Below are 23,741 nucleotides of genomic sequence, written 5' to 3'. Positions count from 1 at the left end.
ACCTCCAAGGAGGTCTACAGCAGCACTCCCTAAATCAAATACATTACTATTTGATTTAGAATTTGCTTTAAATACATTAGAATTTGATTAAGCCTCTAGATCCAACTATCAATTAAAAAAATTATACTATGATAATACAATCAAGTAAAATTCAAATGGTGGGAAAGCCTACAGCAAAAACAAACATAAAACCATGATTTCATAAACAAATAAATTGCAAGAAAATAGTTCAACAGACAAAGCTCCCTTTCAGTTTGTGATTGCTATGGGGCACCCTTTCAAAATACCTTTACTGAGAACCCACTATGTGCTAGACAGGCACTACTAGGAGAAGCTGGTTGTCTCTAGGTACCCTAGTTAAAAACAAATGTTTTCACATCCAAGTATTTTAGAAAAAAGGTATACTTGTTTGTTAATATTACATGTTTATTGAAATTCTACTTCAGGTGAAATAAACTATTCTAAAACAAAAAATGTGGCTTAAACAAAAAATAACTCATTATTTAAATGTGGTAATACTGATACTGGAACAAAATTAATTGAATTTATAAACTAATCATTTTATTTGAGGCTATTAACTACTGATATGTTTTTGTGACTAAAAAGTCTATTATAGAAAATTTCAAACATATACAAAAGTAAAAAGAATAGCACTACAAATTCTCATGTACCCATTACCCAGTTTTCAACAATCAACTCATGGCAAATCTTGTTCCATATATACTTCTATCCAGGGCTCCCTCACCATGCCCTCATTGGATTATTTTGAAAGAAATCTCAGACTTTACCATTTTATCCATAATATAGTAGTAATTTTCCTTAAAAATAAGGACTATTTTAAAAATCATAACCACATTATTGTGGTATTTTGATTCACAAGAACTTGACCTAGGTCAGTTCGTTCATTCATTCATTCATTCATTCATTCATTCACTCAATCTATCAACTAGCAATTCCTGTGTGCAGATTATTGGCCCCTGACAGTTCTGTTTCCCTGGTGTCATCCTGCTCATCTGGCTACAGTTACTGGACAATGACAACAGAATCTCTCCCTTAGAGTTTGAATCCAAAAAGAGAATTAAATTTAGTTTAGCTTTTAGTTTTGTTCCTTTGTTCCCCCTCTCCTTCCCTCTGCCTTTCCCCCACCCTGGGGTAACCAGTCCTGTAAATTCTTAAATAGTGAAAGTCATACGTTCTGCCACATAAACTCAAGGAGGAGAGGAAATCAGTCTTCAGAGAGAAAAGAATTAGGCAGTCGCCTATAGAGTTACAGAGCCCAGGGAATAAAAGTCAGCCCTCATATCATCTTAAGTTTCTATTTTTGCCCGTTCCCAAGGTCTTGAAGATCCCTGCCCGTGTATCTTTTCTGCTTAAGCTAGCTAGAGTGAGTTTCTATGACTCACAGTAAGACATTCTCAATTAATACAGGGTGGTCAGGAGAGAGACTTAGGATAGAAAGTTTAGAGTTGTCGGCATATACACAAAAATTTACATCACCTGGGAGTATGTACGGAATGAGTCAAAAAGAGGGAAAGGACAAAATTTGGGAAATAATTAAATGTAATTGATTTGGACTAAAACATATAGCAGACATTTCTAGAAACATAACACATTCTGTTAGAAATTTTAATTAAAATAGCTCAGTATTATTTGTAAATAAGCAGTATCTTTCCAAGATGTTATACTTAAAAATAACAATTTTGAAACAAGATTTTTACATTTATGTGACTTTAAAAGGCCTCTTTGGAAGTTTCCTTTAAAAAAAACCACAAAACACATTTTTCTTAACTTCAATGTCTTTAAGCAAAAAGTTCATTGCTTCTAAAAAGAGGGGTTAATACTAAACGGATAATTATCCAGAACTGAATTTGATACAGCATCAGCAGACTGCAGTTCCATATACATCTTCCACAGAAAAGATGGAAATTACTAAAAAATAAAAGGAAAGAAAATCATCTATAATTCTACTACCCAAAGATAACGAACCAATACTGGTGACACTGGTTGTAGGTTCTTCTAAATCTATTTTTAAAAACATTGCTATGATTAATTTTTATTTACAATTTTGCACCCAAACTTATAATTCACTGTCAAAATTTTAGGTTCTAAAGCAACACCAAGGATTGAAAGAGGGCAGTTGTTTAAGTTTCTGTTTTTGAAGTATAGTTGGAATGATTAATTGTGAAGTGTAAACATTAGCATATTCAAATACTGCGGGGGGATTAAAAATACCATTGTAAGCTCACACTGATCATCATTTGGGCCAAGATAATTTGTAGATGCCTATTTCAATACTTCAAACATTAAATATAATTTCACCATTTAATTTAGAAGGGTGTATATAATACATAAATAGTTTCCTTTTCTTCCCCGCCTAGTGAGAGAATCTACTCTGACTAGAACCTTAGAGGAAGCAACCTTCCATTCCACATGATCCAAATGCCTTTTCCAAAGTTAGCTCAATTATTTAGTCACTCACTCACTCACTATTTACTGCACAGCTACAGTGCTGGGACCGCTAGTCTAGTAGGAGAACTGGAGTTGAGAAGAAGCCAGTCAGATGAAGACTGTGATCCCAGTAGAGGAAACGGCCTGGTGGAAGCAAAGGGCTCCGTACATTCGGGGAACTGAATGAAGGCTGAATGAAGGCCAAGGTGAGGACAGTGGCACGGGAGGAGTCTGAACAGCTATCAGAATGCTTACAACTCGAAGCACCTTACATATATTAACTCATTTAACTTTCACAGCAAACCTATGAGGCAGTACTATTACTATCCGTTTTACAGACCAGGAAACTGAAGCCCAGAGCAACCAAATAATGTGCCCCAAATTACACTACTTGTTAGTTGGAGAACAACATGTTCCAAGGACCATTGAGACATGGTAAAAAGAATATGAAAAGAACAAGAGAGTAATTTAATTTTAACCTATCATCTTTTTTCCCCTTGAAAACATACATTCAATAGAAAGAAAAACATAATAGCTAATTCATGCAATGGTCAGTGTATTCTGATGTAACAGAAGGCAAAGAAATATCTGTCCCACTAAATACACCAATCTGTCACCTTCTACCATCTTATCTGCAACTCCTTTTGCCTAGGACATGGATCCCAGTACTATTCCACTTCTCATGATTACAAGTAAGGCATTGTGCTATATGAGGGAAAACAGTTTAACCATTAAAAAAAAAAATTAAGTTATTTGAAAATCAAAAAAATAGAAAAAGGTAAATATCCATAATGGATAAAAAGTTATTGCCAATTCTTTCAGATGTCACAGGTAAATTTTTAACTCAACATGCCAAGGAATTTGATTCAATTCAGATCATTTTTTAAAAAAAAATGTACTGCGTGCTGATATGCCAGACATTGTATGAGAAGCTGGGAATTTGAAAATGAATGAAATGTACAATCCTTGTGCTCAGTGGTTTCACAGTCTAATGGAGTTAGGAAGACATGTATATAGATAATAACCACAGAAGTAATAAAAGAAATGTTAACTAAAAGATGGAAGAGGAAAAAAGGATGGGCAGGAGACATCTAAGACAGGTTACATTTGAGATGTACTAAAGGATTCATGTGAATTTGCAAGTCTGATACTTGGAAAAAAGGATTACAAGCAAAGAGAACAGCATATGCAAAGTTATGAAAGAACACATGTTCACTGTGGCTGAGCTATAGGATATATAACTTACATTTCCTGAGTACCTAGTAATGAGATAGCAAAAGGCTGTGAACAGACAAGCTAAGGAGTTAAGACTTCATCCTAGGTAATAGAGAACTGCGGAAGGATTTTATGACACAACAGACTTTTTCAGAACAATTACTATAATGGTAATACGGAAGATGGATAAGACTGGAAAATCAATAAGGCTATTACAGTTTTTCAGGGAAAGGATGACGAAGACCAATACGAGAGTAGCAGCAGTAGGGATAAAGAGAAAATAGTTGTAACAGATATTCAAAGGCTAAAACTGAAAAGACCTGGTGACTTAGCAGGTATCAGGGTGGAGGAGGAGGGAAGAAGAGTACAAAGCTCGGATTTACCACTTCAGCCGCTGGGTGGGGAAGAACACACACTTTTCTGAAAGGCCTCTGAGTACACAGTAGGCTCTTGAGTATCAGAAGAAAAACCAAGTCTTGCATGACAGGAAAGAGACATGAGAAGTGTCACCTTCATTGGAACATCATCACACTCAAAAATCTAGAACAGCTGCCAACTGCCTACCACATCAACTCAAAAAAATCTGTGTGTATGATAGACAAATCCCTCCATTTTCTTGGCCTCTCGTTCGAATTCCCATCCTGCACCCTCAGCTCTGATACTAGATACATATACAAAAACTGTCTTGAAAGAGAGATACCAACCTTCTAACCAATTTCTTTATTAGCGACACTCAAACATTGGGGTCGCTAATAAATCAGAGCTCAGCATCAGAATCATCTGTGGAGCTGTTAAAATACAAAATGCCTGGGTCTCACTGCTAGAGCTTTTCATCCCATACAGTCTAAGCATCTGTAGTTTAAAAAAAGTTAGCCAGGTGAGTCTGATGCAACCCTAGCTCTAAACAGATTATGGAGATAGATGTTCAATTAGTCAATTGTTAAGTTTGAAAAGATAGCAAATGAGCAGCTAAAGTTCAGGTTTGATTTCATCTCTTTTATTTCATAATATTTTATAATAGAAGTCAAAGTTGAACAAAACTAAATATTGCGATACCACGGAAAAGAAAGAATATAAAACTTTGAAGTTGTAGTTTAGGCCTGAGGTTTCCCACTAATAAACTTTGTTAACTGGGCAAAGTACTTGATCTTTCCTCTAAGTGTTAATTTCTCAATGATAATGAAGAGACTAACATAAATTTTATTGATTCCTGATCTTCAAGGTTAGCACGGATTTAAAATGGGTGGCCACACTAAAAGCTTTTGTGTTAAAAAAAACAGACATACTATTTTAAAGCACTTTAAAAAAAAAATGGAACAACTCTTCCCCAACTCCCACCATTTTGGTTTCCTTTTGTTAATATATTTATCCAAGGTGGTCATTTGAAGCAGCACAGAGGTAAAAAAGAAAGTCAGAGACGGAGGCACAGTTGACTCTCAGAGCAACACCACAGATCCACTTTGAAAACAAGGCCAGATGTGCCATTTGTCTGTAATCAAGTAAAAGGCTGCATGTAAGCACTCTTGGCTGCTACTTGTTTCTTTACTAAACAATGTAATATTAGTTTTAATGCATAATTAGTTTATATGCAATTTTATGCATAAAAACATTTCACGTTAAAGAGATGCATCTTACTAGGAGTAGCCAATATTTTTCTAGAATACAAATTCTATTAACATTGACAAAAATAAATTAGCATCGTGAAACAAACTCGCAGAAGTAAACACTTGTAAAGACCTTACAAAATAATGTAGAACTGGAATATTTTCATTTAAATATTTGAAAAAATATATACTCAAAAACAAACCTGATCTACACATAATCCAAATCATACATTCATGAAAATCAAGTATCTCCAACTATTCCTAAGGTATTTTTTTCTTTTTTCATTAAATTTCTTGGGGTGACATTGGTTAATAATATTAGTAAAGGTGTTTCTTAAAAATTGAACATAATAATTTTATTAATAGATCATTAATAATATATACCAGTAAGCTCATTATTGCTAATGCCTAACAAGGATGCTATATTTTATATTACTGAAAAGGGATTTTATTTGTTACTTTGCCAACTTACTTATGAAGTTGAAAACCTACTTCAAAAGTCTATTTATGGGTATCCAAAAGAATGGATAATGTTTCAATAGCTGTTATTAAACTTTTAGTGTTCTTACCAAGCACTGACCTAGATATTCTGAAGAACAAAATACAATAAAATTCAGATGCATGCTAATGAGGGCCTTACAATTAGTTAGACAAAATATACATGGAACAACAAAAACAGTCATGAAAAACAGACCACAGAACATGGACCAATAAGACAAACTGTCTGTAGTCAGTGCCCTAGTGACCAGTATAGAAAATAAAACAGTGTAACTTGCTATCTATGCAAAGTAGGAGCTACACAAAGAATAAGAGACTCAAATATATCCAAAACATAGAAATAACTCATACAACTCAATAGCAAAAAAACAAACCCAGCTGAAAAAAGGGCAGAAAATCTGATCAGACATACACAGAGGGCTATACAGGTACCTGAAAAGGTGCTCAACATCACTAATCATCAGAAAAATGCAAATAAAAACTCCAATGAGATATCACCTTAACCTCTCAGAATGACTATTATCAAAAAGACAAGAAATAACAAGTGTTGGTGAGGGTGTAGAGAAACGAGAACCCTTGTGCACTGTGTGATAGGAATATAAATTGGTGTAGCCACTATGTAAATAGTAAGGAGGTTCCTCCAAAAATTAAAAATAGAATTACCATATGACCCAGCAATTCTACTTCTGGGTATTTTTCTGAAGGACGAAAACACTAGCTCAAAAATGTACCTGCACCCCCACATTCATTACAGCATTATTTATAACAGCCAAGACATAGAAACAACCCAAGTGTGCATCAATGGGTGCATGCAATGGAATATTATTCAGCCATAAAAAGAAACCCTGCCATTTGCAACAACATGGATGGACCTTGACTTGATGGCATTATGCTAAGTGAAATAAGGAAAGACCAATACTGTATGATCTCACTTATATGTGGAATCTAAACAACAACAACAACAAACCCCAAAACCTGAATGCATAGAAACAGAGAACAGAATGGTGGTTGCCAAAGGTTGGGGGAAAGGGGGTGGGCAAAATGGGTGAAGATGGTCAAAACATACAAACTTCCCGTTATGAAATAAATAAGCCATGGGGATGTAATGTACAGCATGGTGACTACACTCAATAATATTGTATTATATATCTGAAAGTTGCTAAGAGTGTGTACCTTAAAAGTTTTCATCACAAGAAAAAAAATTGTAACTGTGTAGTGATGGATGTTAACTTGATGTATTGTAATCATTTCGCAATATATACATATGCGACCATTATGTTACACATCTGAAATTAATGTTATATGCCAATTATATGTCAATTTAAAAAAAGAGGCTCAAAGCAGGTATCAATTAAAGCCTTAAAGAATATATAAGAAATATATCCGTAGAGAAGAATAAAAAAGCAAGTAGCAAATTACACAATCTTTACAACACTTTTGTAATATTTATTACTAAACCAATTAGTGTTCCTCAATGGAAGAGATGATGTTTTTCTCCTTATGTATTAACCTCCATATCCAACAACACCTAGCAAATAACAGGCAACCAGTAAACATTTGCCCATCAACCAATAAAAATTTCATTTTAATGAAGGCACACTTGATATTTGCCATAAGGATGGTTTACTCTTTCATAAACACTAAAACAGTGAAAAAGGTGCCTTTTCAAATAATTAATAAAATGCTACATCAACCCAATGTTGCCCTCTGGATACAAATTTACATTCTGTAAATAAACCATACAACCTGCTCACAATCTGGGTCAGATGTAATTTTTCCAGGCTCATCTCCTACCTCTACCCTGTTAGTCTTATCCACTGGCCACACCAAATTCTGCCTCTTCTGTTAACTCACAAGGCCTAGAGATTCCTTCACCCACGTCTCTCACTGCACACTCCTACTCATCTTCCAAAACCAGTCACCACTTCTGTGAAGCTTCCAAGGAGAACGAATCCTTGCCTGCGCCTCTCACAGCACTACGTTCCTACCTCTACTACATAGCGAAACCTTGAACAATGTGGAGGTCAGGGATACTGACACTCTCCAACCCCTGCGATCAAAAATCTGTGTATAACTTTGGACTCTTCGTATATTATAAATATCAATTCCTTCCAGAAATAAAGGCCAAGGCTCATTTATTTTGACAGTCCTACCAATACTTATCACTGTACCTTGTACATAAAAACAAAATCATTGTTGAACACGAGAAAGATTAAACAAAATAACAAACATTGTTCAAGCGTTCTCTAATATAACCTGGTAACGGATGTGTATGTGAGCACACACAATCATAATGAAACCATAAACCAAATAGTGATTATGGCTCTGCAAAAGGACTCTTTCTTTTTTTTAATCAGAAATACTTGCAACAAAGTCCCCTTTAAAAATGAATCCGTTTAGTGAGTGTAAAATTATCCAACTTAGAATATTTTGTTATATGACTTTTTCAGAACCATTTCATTATAAAGCTAGATATATTTTTGACTAGCAATAGGACTACCATAAAATCCAAATAAGACAGCCAAAACTTCAAATTTAGAAAAGCAACCATTAGTACTTAAATATCAAAATCATCCAAGAACACTTAGACTTTGATTTCAGATCTCTGTGTTTTCTAAAGCAAGTGCTTTTCTCTTTCCTCTAGGGTCTGTGTTTTAGTCTACCTTTTGTGCAAGTCACTGCAAAATGTTTCATCTAATCATTTCCTAACCAAATCACTTGTGGAAGGTTTAAAGAATACCATGCAATAGTTAAAATTTAGGAAGTTTTGTTATTATCAGTTATGTCAGAATGTGAGTAGCACACATGTTCTAAAAATTTAAGTACAACAGGGCACTGATCTGACTACCTGTTTAGTCTCTGTCAGATTAAATGTAAACTGTATACAGAAATTGGGAATAAATATAAATGAATTTAAACTTCTAAGATTAATCTTTCTTTATTTAAGTATGAACAATATTAACAGCCACCATGTACTGAGAGCCCACTATTTGCCAGACATTTCATGTAAATTCTCCTTGATCCATCCAAAACTAGGCCTCAGAGGTTAACTGGCCAACCCAGCCTACACAAATAACAAGAAATGGATTCAAATACAGGTCTGTATGGTTCCAAAGGTTAAAACTTAATTCACTCCTATGCTAACAATGTATAATACTGGAATGTTAAAACAAATTTCTACAAGTCTCTTTGCATTTTGAACTGCTAAAGGATAAATGGTCTAGTGTATATCTGTCTCTTATTATCTTCCTAGCACTGCAATAATCATTCTTTGAAGCATTACCAAGCCTCTATGCCTGAAGTCTATGCTTGGTGAAGTCTTTGTCTTTTGAAGTCTACTTCGATAAACCTGTTTTGAAGAGCACACAACAGTAACTTCCTCATACTGAGCACAATTTCAGTACTGTGTGCTAAATAAAACTACTACTTTCCTCTCAACACTCCACTGAAAGGTTGGAAAGCTAAGAAGTTAAGGAAAGCTTAGCTTTTACCTATTAAAGGCTTTGAAACTAGTGTAAAAAAATAAAGGATGGTTTGAAAAGGGGCTCTCTAAATATTTGATTAAACATCGGGGGTAACATCAATTTCAAGTATGAATTTCATGCTGGTGAAGCAAAAACATAATTTCAATTCAATAAAAATTCTGTTCCACCAGCTCAGCAAAATTTCACGGCTCATCTGCCGTTAAAGCTTCTTCACCGATGGTACTTGTTTAGAAAGAATCAAGAGCCAAATTTAATATAAGAATTCTTGAATTATATCTGTTTAGAACAGAAGCATGTGGTTACTTTCTCTGGCATCAAAGTAATTAGCATAAAAGATCAAAGGTTTTTTGTGTGAATCCAGAATACAAGCTTGTTTGGATACTATGTCATGGAACCACAAAAAGAATCCAGTAAGTCAACTGTCACTGAATTTATTTATGCCTATCATTTCCTCTGGGGCACATTCATTTTACAGGCTGTTGGCAAAATAAGAGTCTCAAAACTGGCTTTTATTGTAAGCAGCAGCCATAGCGCTGTAGCTAATTCAGCCATGTTGCTGGTTCAAAAGGGAACTTAATTACCTTAAGCCGAAGGCATTTATAAAAATCAATTGACAGGAAAGAAATATTAACTGCTACTATGATGCTGTTCCTAAAGCCAGGAACTAGAAAATCTGGATGAATTTTGATAATTAGAATACTTCAAAAGAAGAAAAGCACTAGCTACTATTTTTGTTCTTTACTAACCTTGTGACAAAGTTTTATTTTCTTTTATCTTCCACTTGTGCTATACGGTTTTATTAATATCAATAAATGATGTGAGCAGTACAGAGAATGGCTGCATGCATTCACAGAATGCATATGTCATAGACAGGAGGTTCCAAAGGCTACCTAATGCAACTACCTATCCATTAAGTTGTGTTCCTTTTACATATCCCCAACTCAGTAGCCAATGGACCAGTTTCTACCTACTAAAGTAGGCTATTCCATCTTCAGATGGCTCTTAGAAAGTTTTTACTTAGTGAATTGAAGTCCATCTCATTATTGCTTCTACCTTGTCGTATCCCCAAAAGTCATAAAAAGCAAACCTCACCCCTTTTTCATATGAAGCTCTCTGAACATCTCAAGTGAGTGACTCTTTCTCCATCTATCTCCATTCCTTCAAATGCTCCTAATATGAAATGCTATTGAGATCCATGTCTATGTTGGGCAAGCTACAAAAAATTTAGTTTGTATGCATATCTGATATTATTCTGATTTTTTAAAAATAATATTTAAAACTCTGAGTTACCTAAACATGTAAGTTACCAGCTTTAAAATCAGATGAGTTGATGCTCAAGCGTAGCAAAAACTTCCTTATAAATATGTATGCTTATCCTAAAACTCAATAAGTTCAGTCAGACACAAGACTATTTTTAATACTATTTAAATAATTGCCCTTACTTGTCTCTAATGTGTACCAGTGAAATGTATACATGAAAGGCTATGTGTTAACTAAACATTTTAATAGAAATTTAGAATATCTTCCTATAAAGTTCTGGGGCTTTGTTCTGCAATTTACTTGAATAACAGGATGAATTGTAAATTCTCAAGTTATACAGATGACAGTTATTCTTCCATAACTTTGACAATTTTCAGCCAAAGTCACATAAACAAAAAAAGCTAAAAATTATGAATTTTCCAACCAAAGTCAGAAACTCTGAATTTTAAAGACATTTTAGTCATGTAATTTCTGTACGGTCCAAAGGTGGGCTGAATAATCTATTTCAAGATCTTTATTTTCAATGTCAGTAGAAACTATCTATAACATTTCACACATCCTTAGTGTACCTAATGGTTCATTAAACAAGTGACTGAGTACTGTCTTGAAAGGTTACACAATCATCTGAATTAGACTGACATAATGATCAAACATTCACACACAGTCACTTACCCAAGACTCGTGGTATAAAACTGTTAGCAGATACATTGCATAATCATAATTCTGTCTCTTTAAAGGGCACCTTCAAGAAAGAGAGCAAGTCAAAATTCTAAAAATTCAGTACATAGAATTATTTACAAAATATACAAATATTAAATACAAAGAATAACTAATATTCAGGTATTCTTCGTCTGCTTTAGGAAAATTCTGTTCTTAGAATAAGATATTGAACTACTTAAAGACATTGAAAACTTTTAATTTTCATTTAGAGTAGAATCTCTTTGCTTTCATAACTAATGGAGTTATTTGTATCTGATAATAGCTTTCTGCTATTTTTAACATGATTATGTCCAATCCAAATTGCCCTTTGCATTCTCCGGGCTAAGAGTCTGCTGGATGGTGTGATCATATCTGCTGAGTTCATTTTAAATGTAGAGATAGACCAATGATAGATGCTAATCTAAATGTTTACCTCGATTTGCCCAGAGTCAATTCTTTTAAAAATGAGCTACACTATACAATGATGTATTGCTGCTGTTGTATTTAATAGAACTAATGACCTAATGTTAGGTAAACTTGTACATATATATGAGATGGCATGTTTAGTTTTCAGGTTAATAAAATAAGAAAAGGAAGCAATTACTTCCAATTTCTTTAAGTATAAAATAAAGACTATATAACAAATGACTTTAACTGTAGTCTGTTTATTCTATACTTAGGTTTAACAGTTCTCTACTCTAAATAGTTGTTACCATAAAACATATACACACACTGACACTTGTAAACGTAGGAAAAACAGCAACATAATCAGATACTTAGAGAACTGTAAATAACATTTTAAAGATAGTTTTTAACTTGCACAAACTAAAAACACAACATTATTTCACGTTTTCTAAAGATAGTAAAAATAATATTTCTAATATTTTTCAAATATATTTTCCTCTCAAACAGTAATAATCTGAAATTATGGTTCCCAAGCTTTTCCCATGTTCACACTGTTGCCCTCTTATGTGTCATGCTTCTTCTTCTGACCAATAAGTAGGATATAAAACCTAACCGATACTGACACCTCCAAATTTTTTGAAACTGTGATAGGGAGGGAGAGAGGATATCTGCCCACTTGCTTTTCTCCAAAGGCAGGTCTTTTATATTTTGAGATAATCTGGAAACAACCAAAGTATAATTCTAGAAATAAAATAATCATTTAGTATAAACATACCAATAACCTTTCTTTATCTCAAATGACCTAAATTAAAAATGCACATAAGATAATTTTAATATTGCTTTTATGAACTTCCATGCTAGCACTGAAATTCTGCTTATATAAAAGTACCTTGACACATTAAATTTCCATATTCAATAATTTTAATTGAGAACTGTAAGATTTTTATATACTTTGATTTTGTAAAAACCTGTTGAAGCGTTAATCTCTAGCAAATCATACTTCGCTTTCTTCTAACATCTTCCCTGAATTTTACATACATGGGTATGTTAAAATCAAAGTTAAAAATAACAGCAATAATTTAACTCAAGGCAAGCTTCTTCATGTATATAAAGATCACAGCAACAGTAGGCTAGTATGAGGATATTAAAAATATAAATTAGACAACCTCTTTGACCAAATAAGTTAATATATGTTGATATAAAAGGCTATCCATATTTTCAATGTCATGTCCTAAAAAGGACTGCCAGGGGATTGGAGGACAATAAAGTAACACTTGTGACCAATCTACTGAACTTTTCTTTCTTTACCTATCTGTCTTGATGGTAAGCACATCTGTGGTCTTGCAGTATCGCTCTCCTACAAGTTTAATAAGTTTCTTCTTTGCATGATCATCTAAATTCAAACTGGAAAGTTTAACCTTAAAAATACAAGAAAAAAAATATTTGAAAAGAATTATTTCATATACTTCACTTAATGAAAAAACAGTAGTAATGTTATTTAAAGTAACATTAAAATGAGCAAAAGGAAACCTTTTCAAACTCGTTTCTATACAGTTAGCAACTGGCATGCATTATGAAGCTTGATCTTACTCATGGAAAAAAAGGGAGAGGGAGCGAACTGTTTGGAGTTCTCTGAACATTCTGGGCATTAGTATCTTTCCTGAAAGAATCAATGACATGTCTCTTAAATAAATGAAATTAGGATGCTTATGAGTAGGACTAATAGAATTAAACTCAATTGGTATTAGTAAAGCTGGAATATAGGAATAAATGGATAAAACATAAGGACTTTAAGAAATGTCTACCATGAGATCATGAGGCCCGTATCATTGCACTTATTTTTAAAGCTACAGATCTCTCAGGGAGGCTGGAATATAGCATCAAAGGATCAAAACACTTGAAATAATTCAGCTCAACATTTCTCAAAATGTTAATACTAGTCCCACAGGCTGCTAAGAAGAAATAATTATTTTCTTTTTTGTCAATTAAAATATTTTGAGTAAAAGTGATTTATTTTATTTTTACTGAATAGAATTCGTTCTTTTTTTAAAAAATTAAAGTTTATTGGGGTGACAACTGTTAGTAAAAGTTACATAGGTTTCAGGTGTACAATTCTATAAGACATCACATTATGTGTTCACCACCCAGAGTCAGTTCTCTTTAGAATACGTTCTTTTAAAAAGGCTATTTCTGTTGAAAACATTCAGGAAATGTTGAGTTAAATTAGGTTCTTTATGGCAGGATTCCTTAGAGGAGGTAATATGCTAATGAGCATTCTGAAATTTCAAGATGAAAGGTTGTTATGTAATGATTCCCAAATTTACTTGACCTCAGATTCTCCTTTTCAAGAGACAATTCATGGAATCTGTCTTCCTTAAAGCACATTTTGGGAATGCTGGACTAAATAAACACATTTTTATTTACAGAGAATTGTGGCACTGCTAAAGGTATTATTATCTAGAGATAAATAGGCTTGGCATAGGAAAATAAGCTAGACACTAGAATATATTTAAATAATATAAACCACAGATTATTTTTCCATGGAGAACATGAAGGAGTCATAACTGTATGAGGAAGAAAAAAAGGGTAAGATTTTGAAACCTCATCCACTTCTCTCTAGCTTTAATATCTCTGCACTTCCCTCAAGACACCATAGCTTAAGAGCTTATTTATTTTTCCATTTTTCCCACTAGATGACAAACTCTTAAGGGTAAGAAAGATGTCTGTCTTGTTCCTGGCAATGGCCTAGCATTTAAAAAGCATGCAATATGTATTTGCTGAATGAATACATAAATGAAAATAAGGGAGGATATATATTTTTTTAAGCACTGTGAATTTTTATTTGAATTAGAGAAAATAGAAAACAAATAAATATAAATGCACTCATAAAAAACATAAGTAGTAAGAACATTGACTATTAAGTATCAATCCAATAGAATGGTCATATGTTGATGAAAATATAAATTACCACAGTCCCCTGGAAAAAATATGTACCAACAACAACCAGGTTATCAGCTTGATCGATAAAATAAGCAATTTAATGATAACCCTGATTGTTAACAATATGAAGAATTACTTACCAGAAAATGATAAAATGTACCTACGTTATGATTATGAAAATATGTACACATGCATAATACAGCAGAAAGAAAAAATAAATTACATTACAATAGTGAGAATGTAGAGATGTTCCCTTTAATGAAATCATGATTTTTAACAATAAATTTAAAAATTTGTCATTTAAAAAATTTGTGTTCTAGCTTTTTATGTAAGACGTAGTAAAAAAAAAAATGCAGCAATGCTGATCATTATTGCAAAAACTGTTTTAAATCTCATGTTTACATTAACAGTTTAATGTTCAAAAATTATATAGAGTTTATGCCAGAAACTCATAAAAATTTCAGACACAGCTGTGTGGTGCACTCACGCCATCTGCTAGTACTCAAAGGCACTGCAAAACTGAAGTCTTTAACCTTGACTAATAATCTGACTTTGAAGTTGAGCGGCATTCACTGTCTAAGGAAGAATACTTTGACTTTTAAATTGCCATTATTTCAAAGAATCAATATTGTACATTACCCCCAAAACAATATTGACATTTCACATCATAGGAGGATAGGGTCATTATGTATCTTCAAATGCCCATATTTAAAAGAGCTACATAAATTGAGAAATGTCTAAATGTGTGAAATATTTTCTCCATTTACAACTGTAGTGCAGTTAAAAAACTCTGGTATTACACATAAGAATTGCATTTGATTTTTTGGGTTAGATTTGCTATTTATTGGCTAACTAACCTTAAACAAATCAATTGATCTTCCTGTGTTTCCTCATTTATAAAACAGAAAGGAGTCACAGGACTTTTGTCAGGAATAAATGAAATTAAATAGAAGAAAGAACTTTTAAAGTCCTATCCAAATATTAAGCTGTTTTTCATTCTGAACTACTTTTACGACTATCAAGAAAAATGTATCGTCTTTCCTGAATTTAAAAATTTGAGTATCTTTAAATAATATTTGATTACCTTCCAAATAGTGCTTAAATCATGGCCTTGAACTATGTGACACCATTAAGGACACCACCACTGAGCCTCGACAGCCAGTGGGTACAGTCAAATAAATCCCAAAGGGCAGACGTGAGTCAGGAGGAAAAGATACAAAGGAGCGATGCAGGTATCACATGGTGACAAGAAGAAGACAAGACGTGATAGCATGACATAGTGGTATCTGGTGGCATACTTCAAATAAAGCAATGCGATTATTTTTTTGTGAAATGAAATAGCAAACTTAAAACTAGAAGGAACTTTAAATGTCTATATTCTAGTACTGAAGACTAAGGTCCATAAAAAGTAAGGCAAAATTTTGGTTTCTTGACTCTGAGTTCAGAGATTTTTTTATCATAAAGCACAGAACTCAACAACTGTTGGTTGTAGTTATCATTATTATTAAAAAGAAGTAAGATTTATTAGGTTCTTAAAAGTGTATCAGGTATTATCACTCCGTAAGCACTTTGTATTAACCTGTCAGTAGAATGAATGATGTCAACACAACAGAATTTTTTTTTCTTTTTCCCTTTGCTTACCTAGACTTTCTAAAATTTATACAGTAACATGTATTATTTTCTGTGATTTTAAAATATTTTCAATCTCTCTAAACACATAAATATGTTATGATATTTAAATTACTCTATAGAATTAAAAAAGGCTGGAAAGCCTCATATATTCATTTCATAAAGATGGCACAATCCTGATACCAAAACTTGGCAAAAAAAGAAAATTACAAATCAATCATGGCTGTATCACTGAAAAAGTTCTAGAAATTAAAGTCTGTCTATTTGTTAGCATATAATGTAAAAATGGTTGCAGAGATTTTCAACCTATTTTTGCACTATAACTGTAATGTTCTGATTTAAAATACAGACTACATGGCGTACAAAAACTAATTTTTTGAGGGTCCTAGAAGGTACCTTAAAAAGATGTGCAGTCATCCTCCAAGGACAGATAAATCAAAACTACATTAGTCAGGGCATCCTGGAGAAACAGCTAAGACTAGGACAGGGAATATATAAATAAGATGAGCCTGAAGTATTGTGTAAGGTGCCAAAAAATAAAGAAGTATTTAAAAAACAAATGAGGGGGCACAGCAAAGGAACAGAGGAGCCAAATGAAAGAGTTCGCAATGGCCAAAGCCAGAACAATTTGAGCAACAAAATAAATAACGTATTACTGGATTATAACCCAAAGAATAAAGTAAACATCCATGAGTCCATACTAACATAAATGATTAACTAAATAAATGGAGAATAGACAAATCTTCCATGCAGAAGAATTCCAAATAATTTACGTAACATTTCTCCCTCGAGGTGGAGCATAAATCCCAACCCTTCAAGAGTGGGCTGTGCAGTGACTTCCTTCTGAGGGTACAGTACGGAAAGGAAGAAAGAGTAATTTTATAGTGAACAAAACTGGCAAACACTGTCTCCGCCAGACAATCCAGGTAGGCTACACCCTCACTGGTAACTCATGGTAGGAGCCTATACCTTTGCTATAATATGATGTGATGAGAATGGCACTTTATTTCTGAGGTTTTCCTCCCCAAAACACACACAAGTCTAACCATGAGAAAAACATCAACAAATCTAAACTGAAAGTCCACAAAACATATAACTAGTACTTCTCAAAACTGCCAAAGTCATCAAAAACAAGAAAATTCTGAGAAATCATCATCACCAACTTGAGCCTAAGGAGATGTACTGACTAAATATAATGTGGTATCCTGGATGGGATTCTGAACAGGAAAAGAACATTAGGTAAAAAGTAAGAAAATCCAAATAAAGTATGGACTTTAATTAATAATGTATCAAAATGGATTCATTAGTTATAACAAATGTACCATAGTAATGTAAGATGTTAACAGGAGAAATTCTGTGTGAAACGGGAATTCTGTACTATTCTTGAAACTTCTCTCTAAATCAAAAAGTAGTCTGAAATAAAAAGTTAAATTAAAAAAATCTATCAGGTAACTGCCCCATGACTGCTGTGTAAAAAACATACAGCAAGTATATCAAGACTCCTTTAACAAAGGAAACTAACAGTGGTTTCAAATACTAACTTAGACGTTACCAGGACAGACACTGGGACCTGCAATGGCGTGTGACAAGCCCCCTGGTGAGTGAGAGAAGGGAGCTGGTTTTCTCCAATGCAACATGAGATTAGGACAAATGTTCCTAAATAAAACGCTAACAAAGCAAATCAGTGGTAGAGTAAAAGAATGACATACCATAAACTGATGAAGGTTCAGAAATATTTCAGTAATTGAAAATCTTTTAAAATAATTCATTACTTTAATAACTCAAGAGATCATGTCAAAAATGCTAGTAAACTAGAAATAGGATACATCATTGACACAATATAAGCTATTATCACAAACTAAAATCCAATCTCACATATAGAGGCTGAACACTAGAGGCACGTACACACTAAAGTAGAGAACAGCATAAGGGACTACATAAACATTATTTTAGAAATTTTATCTAATGCAAAAGACAAAAAGAAGCATCAGGCAACAGATATTAGAAAAAGAGAATTCAAAATATCATTATTTATCATTTATTTCCTGAGCAATCTCCAAAAGAATCAACTGAGAAGTCCTAGCGTCCAGATATCGGTCTCTAAAGAACAATGTCCACTAAAAGTATCTGAGCTCCTTGGAGAAATAGCTAATTCCAGGTCTGGGAAAGAAATACATAAAGTGACCCTGGGCCATCTTGTTGGGCCAGAAAGCAATGAAATTTTCCAGTGCTAATGAGATTGTAAAAAAGGACATAGGAACCAACCTAAAAACGTCCCCACAGGCCAAAATTAGGATATATTTTAAACATTCAAGAGAATGATGACTTCAGTTGATCAAAACTTACTGAAGGGATGGCCGGATGGCTCAGTTGGTTAGAACATGAGCTCTGAACAACAGGGTTGCCAGTTCGATTCCCACATGGGCCAGTGAGCTGTGCCCTCCACAACTAGATTGAAGACAACAAGCTGCCACTGAGCTGCCAGAGCGGCGGCCGGATGGCTCAGTTAGAGCGCGAAAACAAGGTTGTTAGTTCAATTCCCCTTGCAACTAAGATTCAAAATGGCAACTGGAAGCTGCGCCCTCCACAACTAGATTGAAAGACAGTGACTGGGAGCTGATGGGCCCTGGAGAAACATACTGTTCCCCAATATTCCCCAATAAAACCAAACAAACAAACAAATAAATAAGTGGGAGACCATCATTCAAAAAAAACTTTATATATCCACCTATAGATTACCTGTTCAAGGGGAAAGCAAAAAACAACAACAGGTAAACTTCACAATGGCAAGACCAGGTTGTCAGCCTCTTAACCAAGTGATCAACCTCAGCATACTAATGAGGCAACCAAACTTCAGGTGTCTTCTCATGTAGTGCAATATAAAATACATAGCAACATCTGTAAAGTGTCCCTATCAAAATATTTCACTGCAATCTAATCAGCTCCTTAAATCTAACTTCCACTTTATATAAAATACAGGAGACAGAGAAATAAGGTAAAGAACATCAGGATGCGTTCAGATAAACTAAGAAGGTAGGAAATGCTATACGATAAAATACCTGTCTCTTTGACAAGCCTACATCATTGGAGGAGAGGCGGTAGAAAGAGGAGTAGTAAGGTCCTCTACTGTGCTAGATTTTAAAAGACATAGGAAACATTACAAGCAAATGAAATCATCTTTGACTGGATTCTGGTTTAAACAAAAGCTATTTTAAAAAACATTTTGGTGATGCAATTCAGGAAATTTGAGTGTGGAGTAGTTATTTTAGACCATATTAAGGAATTACTAAAACTTTTGCTAGCTGCCTATTACATTGGAATTATGTAACAAAATCTGCTTCATTTTTAGAGATAACACACTAAAATATTTTAGTGTGAAATATCAGATATTAGTCATTTTAAAACAAACACTTAAACCAAAACCACACACACACACACACACACGTAAGTGTATGAGGCAGTCAATATTTTAAATTTATCAAAATATTAACTACTAAATTAAGGTGCTGTGTGTTTATTACACTACTCTCTACTTCTCCATATATCTGAAATTTTTCATTATAAAAGGTGAAAAACAGAATATAGTCAAGTAGCCATTTGAAAAGTTAAAAATTAACTACATCATTTTTGACAAGGGTGCCAAGATAATTCAGTGAGGAAAGAATAATCTTTTCAACAAATGTTCTGACACAGATGACTATCCACATGCAAAAGAAACAAATTGGAAAATCTACAAAGACAGAAAGTAAATCAGTACCTGACAGGAGCTTGGGGGTAGGGAAGAGGGGGGAGAAGCGTGAGTGTCTGATAATGGGTATGGGATTTCTTTTTATGGTGATAAAAATTTCTGAAGTTAGGCAGTGGTGACAGTTGCACAAATCTCAATATACTAAACACCACTAATATACTTTAAAAGGGTGAATTCTATAGTATATGATTTATATCTCAATAAAGCTGTTATTAAAAAGAAAAAATAAGTATGTAAGAAAGCAATACACCATCAAAATGGGCAAAAGACCAAAAAAAAAAAAAAAGAAGCATTTTGCAAAGAAATAAATGCTCACCTTCATTAGAATTCAAAGGCACAAATTTTAAAAACAGGATATATTTTTTACCTATCAAATTGATAGGGAATAGTAATACCTAGGTTGGTGAGGTACAGGAAAACAGGCTTTTTCACAATTTGCTGGTGTTGTATTTGTTACATTTCCTGCAGAAATGTACAATATATAATAAAAAAACTTTTACAGTATATATCAAAAAACTTGAAAAGATCTATTAATACATCCTTTGACCTGACAGTTCTCCTTTGAGGAAGTTATCCTAGGTATATAATTAGGAATATATGCAATTATTAATCATTAAGGATACTCATTACATTTTTCCTATAAAGAAAACTGTTAGAAAGCCTAAAGGTCCTATAATATGGATAACTGAAATATATTATGACAGATCTATCTTATGACATTATTTGTTTGTATCTCCCACTTCAGTCTCAGAAGAAGGACCACTTCTGATTGATCAACACCACACTCCCCCAGTCTCAAACACTGTCTTGGCACACAACAGACCTTCGTTTTTATATGCTTATTCCGTGAAGCCATTAGAAATAACATTAAAAAATGTTTAGCATCATTGGGAAATTTTAAATTCACATTACTAAATGGGAAAGAACAGATAACTAATCAAATATAGTATCATCCCATTAATATACACGAGGCTGACTGCGTATATACTAAGTCAATAGTGGTTATTTATGAGTAGTGGAATTATAGGCAATTTTATTTTATACTTTAAAATACTTTCATATTGTCCAAATGTTCTCTAATAAATATGCAATCAGTTTTATAATACATACAAAACGCTATTTTTAAACAACGTATTATCATAATTCTTTTTTTGATTGTTTTAAATCTCTTACCCTTAAGGTTACTACTCGTGCTTTGGGGTTTCGAATAGAAGGTCCTGACGAAACATAATCAGCTGTGTCAATTTCAATTGGAAAATGCTTCTCGCATTTCTCATCACTGTCTAGTGCAGCTGGCCACTCAGTGCAGAAATCTGAGAATTAAAAAAAATTGTCTCAATTACAGTTTTCCAAGTAAATTCTTATTGTATGTTACCAGACAAAATCAAATTATTGAGCTCACTCTCACGTAACATGAAATGGAAGAACAGATTCTATTCTGTACTTTATGGACATATCATCAATCCTCACCCCTTTTCTTCTTAGGTGAATCCTATTAGGGAATTTAATAACGGGCATCATACGAGTAGTTCCTGTTTGGTGGGGAACAATATGTTCAGTTAGAAGGGAAGTGTGACTTGATGGAAGCTTATGATAGCTTTGCACACATACCTGTTATGGGACAGTTTTATTCCTCCTCACCAAATAAAAGCACAGTTCCTAATGCCCAGAACATTATTGTTTTTGAAAAGGCAACGCATAATATTAATTCATTCCCAAATGAAGATTACTAAAGATTAGCTGAAGGGAATTGAAAGAAGCTCTGAAGAAGCTCTAAGAGAAAACTAAGATGTGGTCAACATTCCTTCAGAAATTGAGTTGAATAGGGCTGCAAGCTGAAACACGTACAAAAGCCGAGGTCAACCTTAAACAGATCCTGACAGTAACTCATGTTTCTTCTATGTGACTTCTGAGCCACTGAGGCTAAACGGAAACAGGAACAGACTTGTCCTCATATTCAGGCAAGAAGCTAGCAGAGAGGAAGTGGGACTGGGTCTGAAACCTGGGCCACAACAGGACGTTCTAAGCACTGGGAACATGGCCCACTGTCTATCTCCATAGCACAGAGGTATAAACTCGGGCCTCAGTGGGGCTGGTGGGAGGAGGGGGGGGCCTAGAAGAGATAGCTCCCAGCCTCCCACAGCTATCAGTACTGAGGGGACGCCACAGGTAGGTAGCTGATTTCATTTTGCTCTATTCCTATCAAGTTAGTGTAGTACAGGGCTCTCAGCTTTGGATGAAAACTTCTGCCAGTATCAAGTTCCCCTCAATGAAAACCTCATTCCTACCATAGCCTAATTCTAAGAAGAGCTAAAAGTATTTGGTTTCTTAGGTCAAACATATTAGACCTCATGGATCTGTGCTTTCTCCAAAAAAGCAGGACTGCAGGAGAGTCTGGTCATAATCACAGGCAGACATGGGAGCTCTTCTAGGTGAAGATCCAGGGGACGGTAAAAGATACTTGGCCAATACCTTTTGGCCCCAGTTCACAACTTTCTTCTAGCACATACTATATTTAGCTCCCACTTAGGTTAAATGTATATAGCTCACACAATTCCCTAAACACCCTGTTTAAATGTTCAATACTCAGAAACTCTGAGGGGAAAGAAGCATCTTTGCAATTAAGAACATTTTAACATTTAAATAAAATTAACAGAGCAAGATTATTGAAGTAATTTCATTCCTATCATGGATTAATTCCAGCATCCTGCCATAGAAGATACAACACTTTTATAAGAGGGACAGTTCGGGGAATTTTTTATAAGAGGGACAGTTTGGGGAAATGAGTTCCTGGACTTGAAAAGAATCTTTTTTCTAAAACCTTTCAATAAGTCATTTCAATCACTAGATGATAATTACAGCTTTTATAGTAAATGACCTGATTACATGTTTAAAAAAATACAGCCAACTGGAAAGTACCTAATAGACCCCTAATTAGCCTTTATTCATCTGATAGGCAGAGCAATGACTAGACTTCAGAAGACCTTGGTTTTTACTTAAATTCTGCCACTGATTATTAAAATTTTGGTAAATTACCTAACTTTCCTGTGCTTCATATTTTCCATTTGCAAGTTAGATATAAAATCTAAACTGACCTACTTTGAGAGAAAACTGAAAAAATATTTGAAAAGCCTTTGAATTATTTGGAAGACACAATCTAAATCCAGAAGCTGGCAGAAGTTTAAAGGCAAAATTAAGGAAGGAAGATTAAAACACTCACTTAAACAATGAAAAATACAATGCTACTCTTCTGAATGTGCTATGGAAAGCCTTTCATTTAGACATTAGGAAGTATTTTAGAAATATCTCATTTGTTTCTAGATTTCAAATGCACATTTTAAAATAATGTTTAAAAAAGGGGAAAAAATGGAATTTATAAGTGTAATGCATTTGTCAACTGGCTTTGCAAAGAATCAAAAAGTGACACATGATTTGTGCCAAATGGGCACAAATCTGTAGCAGTGATCAGTGTCAAACACCAGGCACTAATGAATACAGAAACGGATAATCTAAAGGGATAGAAAAGCACCCTAATGTTTCAAAACAGAAGACCACATAAACGAAAGGAGATAGAAGAAATATTTTATTCTCTTATTTCAAGAGTTAAGATACTTATTCCTACTTTTTAAGACCTTTGTACCTTTTTCCTTATATTTTTAAATGAAAGACCCTCCCAAAAGCGAAAATTTCATCATAATCATGTTCACTATGCTTACTTCTCCTTCAAACATAATCAGCCTACTGGTGAAGTGTTTCTAGATTTCTTTTTCTTTCCTGAAAGGCCTTAAGCATCCTAAGCATTTATCCATC

At 33.9% G+C, this 23,741-nt stretch overlaps 1 protein-coding gene across 1 annotated transcript in view; it reads right to left on the bottom strand.

Annotated features, from left to right (window-relative positions):
- MRPS35 (mitochondrial ribosomal protein S35) overlaps window positions 1-23,741 on the bottom strand; it is a 35,329-nt gene that overhangs the window by 2,375 nt on the left and 9,213 nt on the right. The window contains exons 4-6 of the mRNA XM_033118561.1: window positions 21,105-21,244; window positions 12,923-13,032; window positions 11,183-11,252 (exon numbers count right to left, since the gene is read on the bottom strand). Of these exons, the coding sequence (XP_032974452.1) occupies window positions 11,183-11,252; window positions 12,923-13,032; window positions 21,105-21,244 (320 nt within the window). The remainder of the gene's footprint in view (window positions 1-11,182; window positions 11,253-12,922; window positions 13,033-21,104; window positions 21,245-23,741) is intronic.

The sequence above is a fragment of the Rhinolophus ferrumequinum genome, chromosome 10 (assembly GCF_004115265.2).
Source record: "Rhinolophus ferrumequinum isolate MPI-CBG mRhiFer1 chromosome 10, mRhiFer1_v1.p, whole genome shotgun sequence".
Classification (NCBI taxonomy): domain Eukaryota; kingdom Metazoa; phylum Chordata; class Mammalia; order Chiroptera; family Rhinolophidae; genus Rhinolophus; species Rhinolophus ferrumequinum.
Note: the sequence above shows the minus strand (reverse complement) of the source record. Positions and strands in the feature narration are given on the sequence as shown.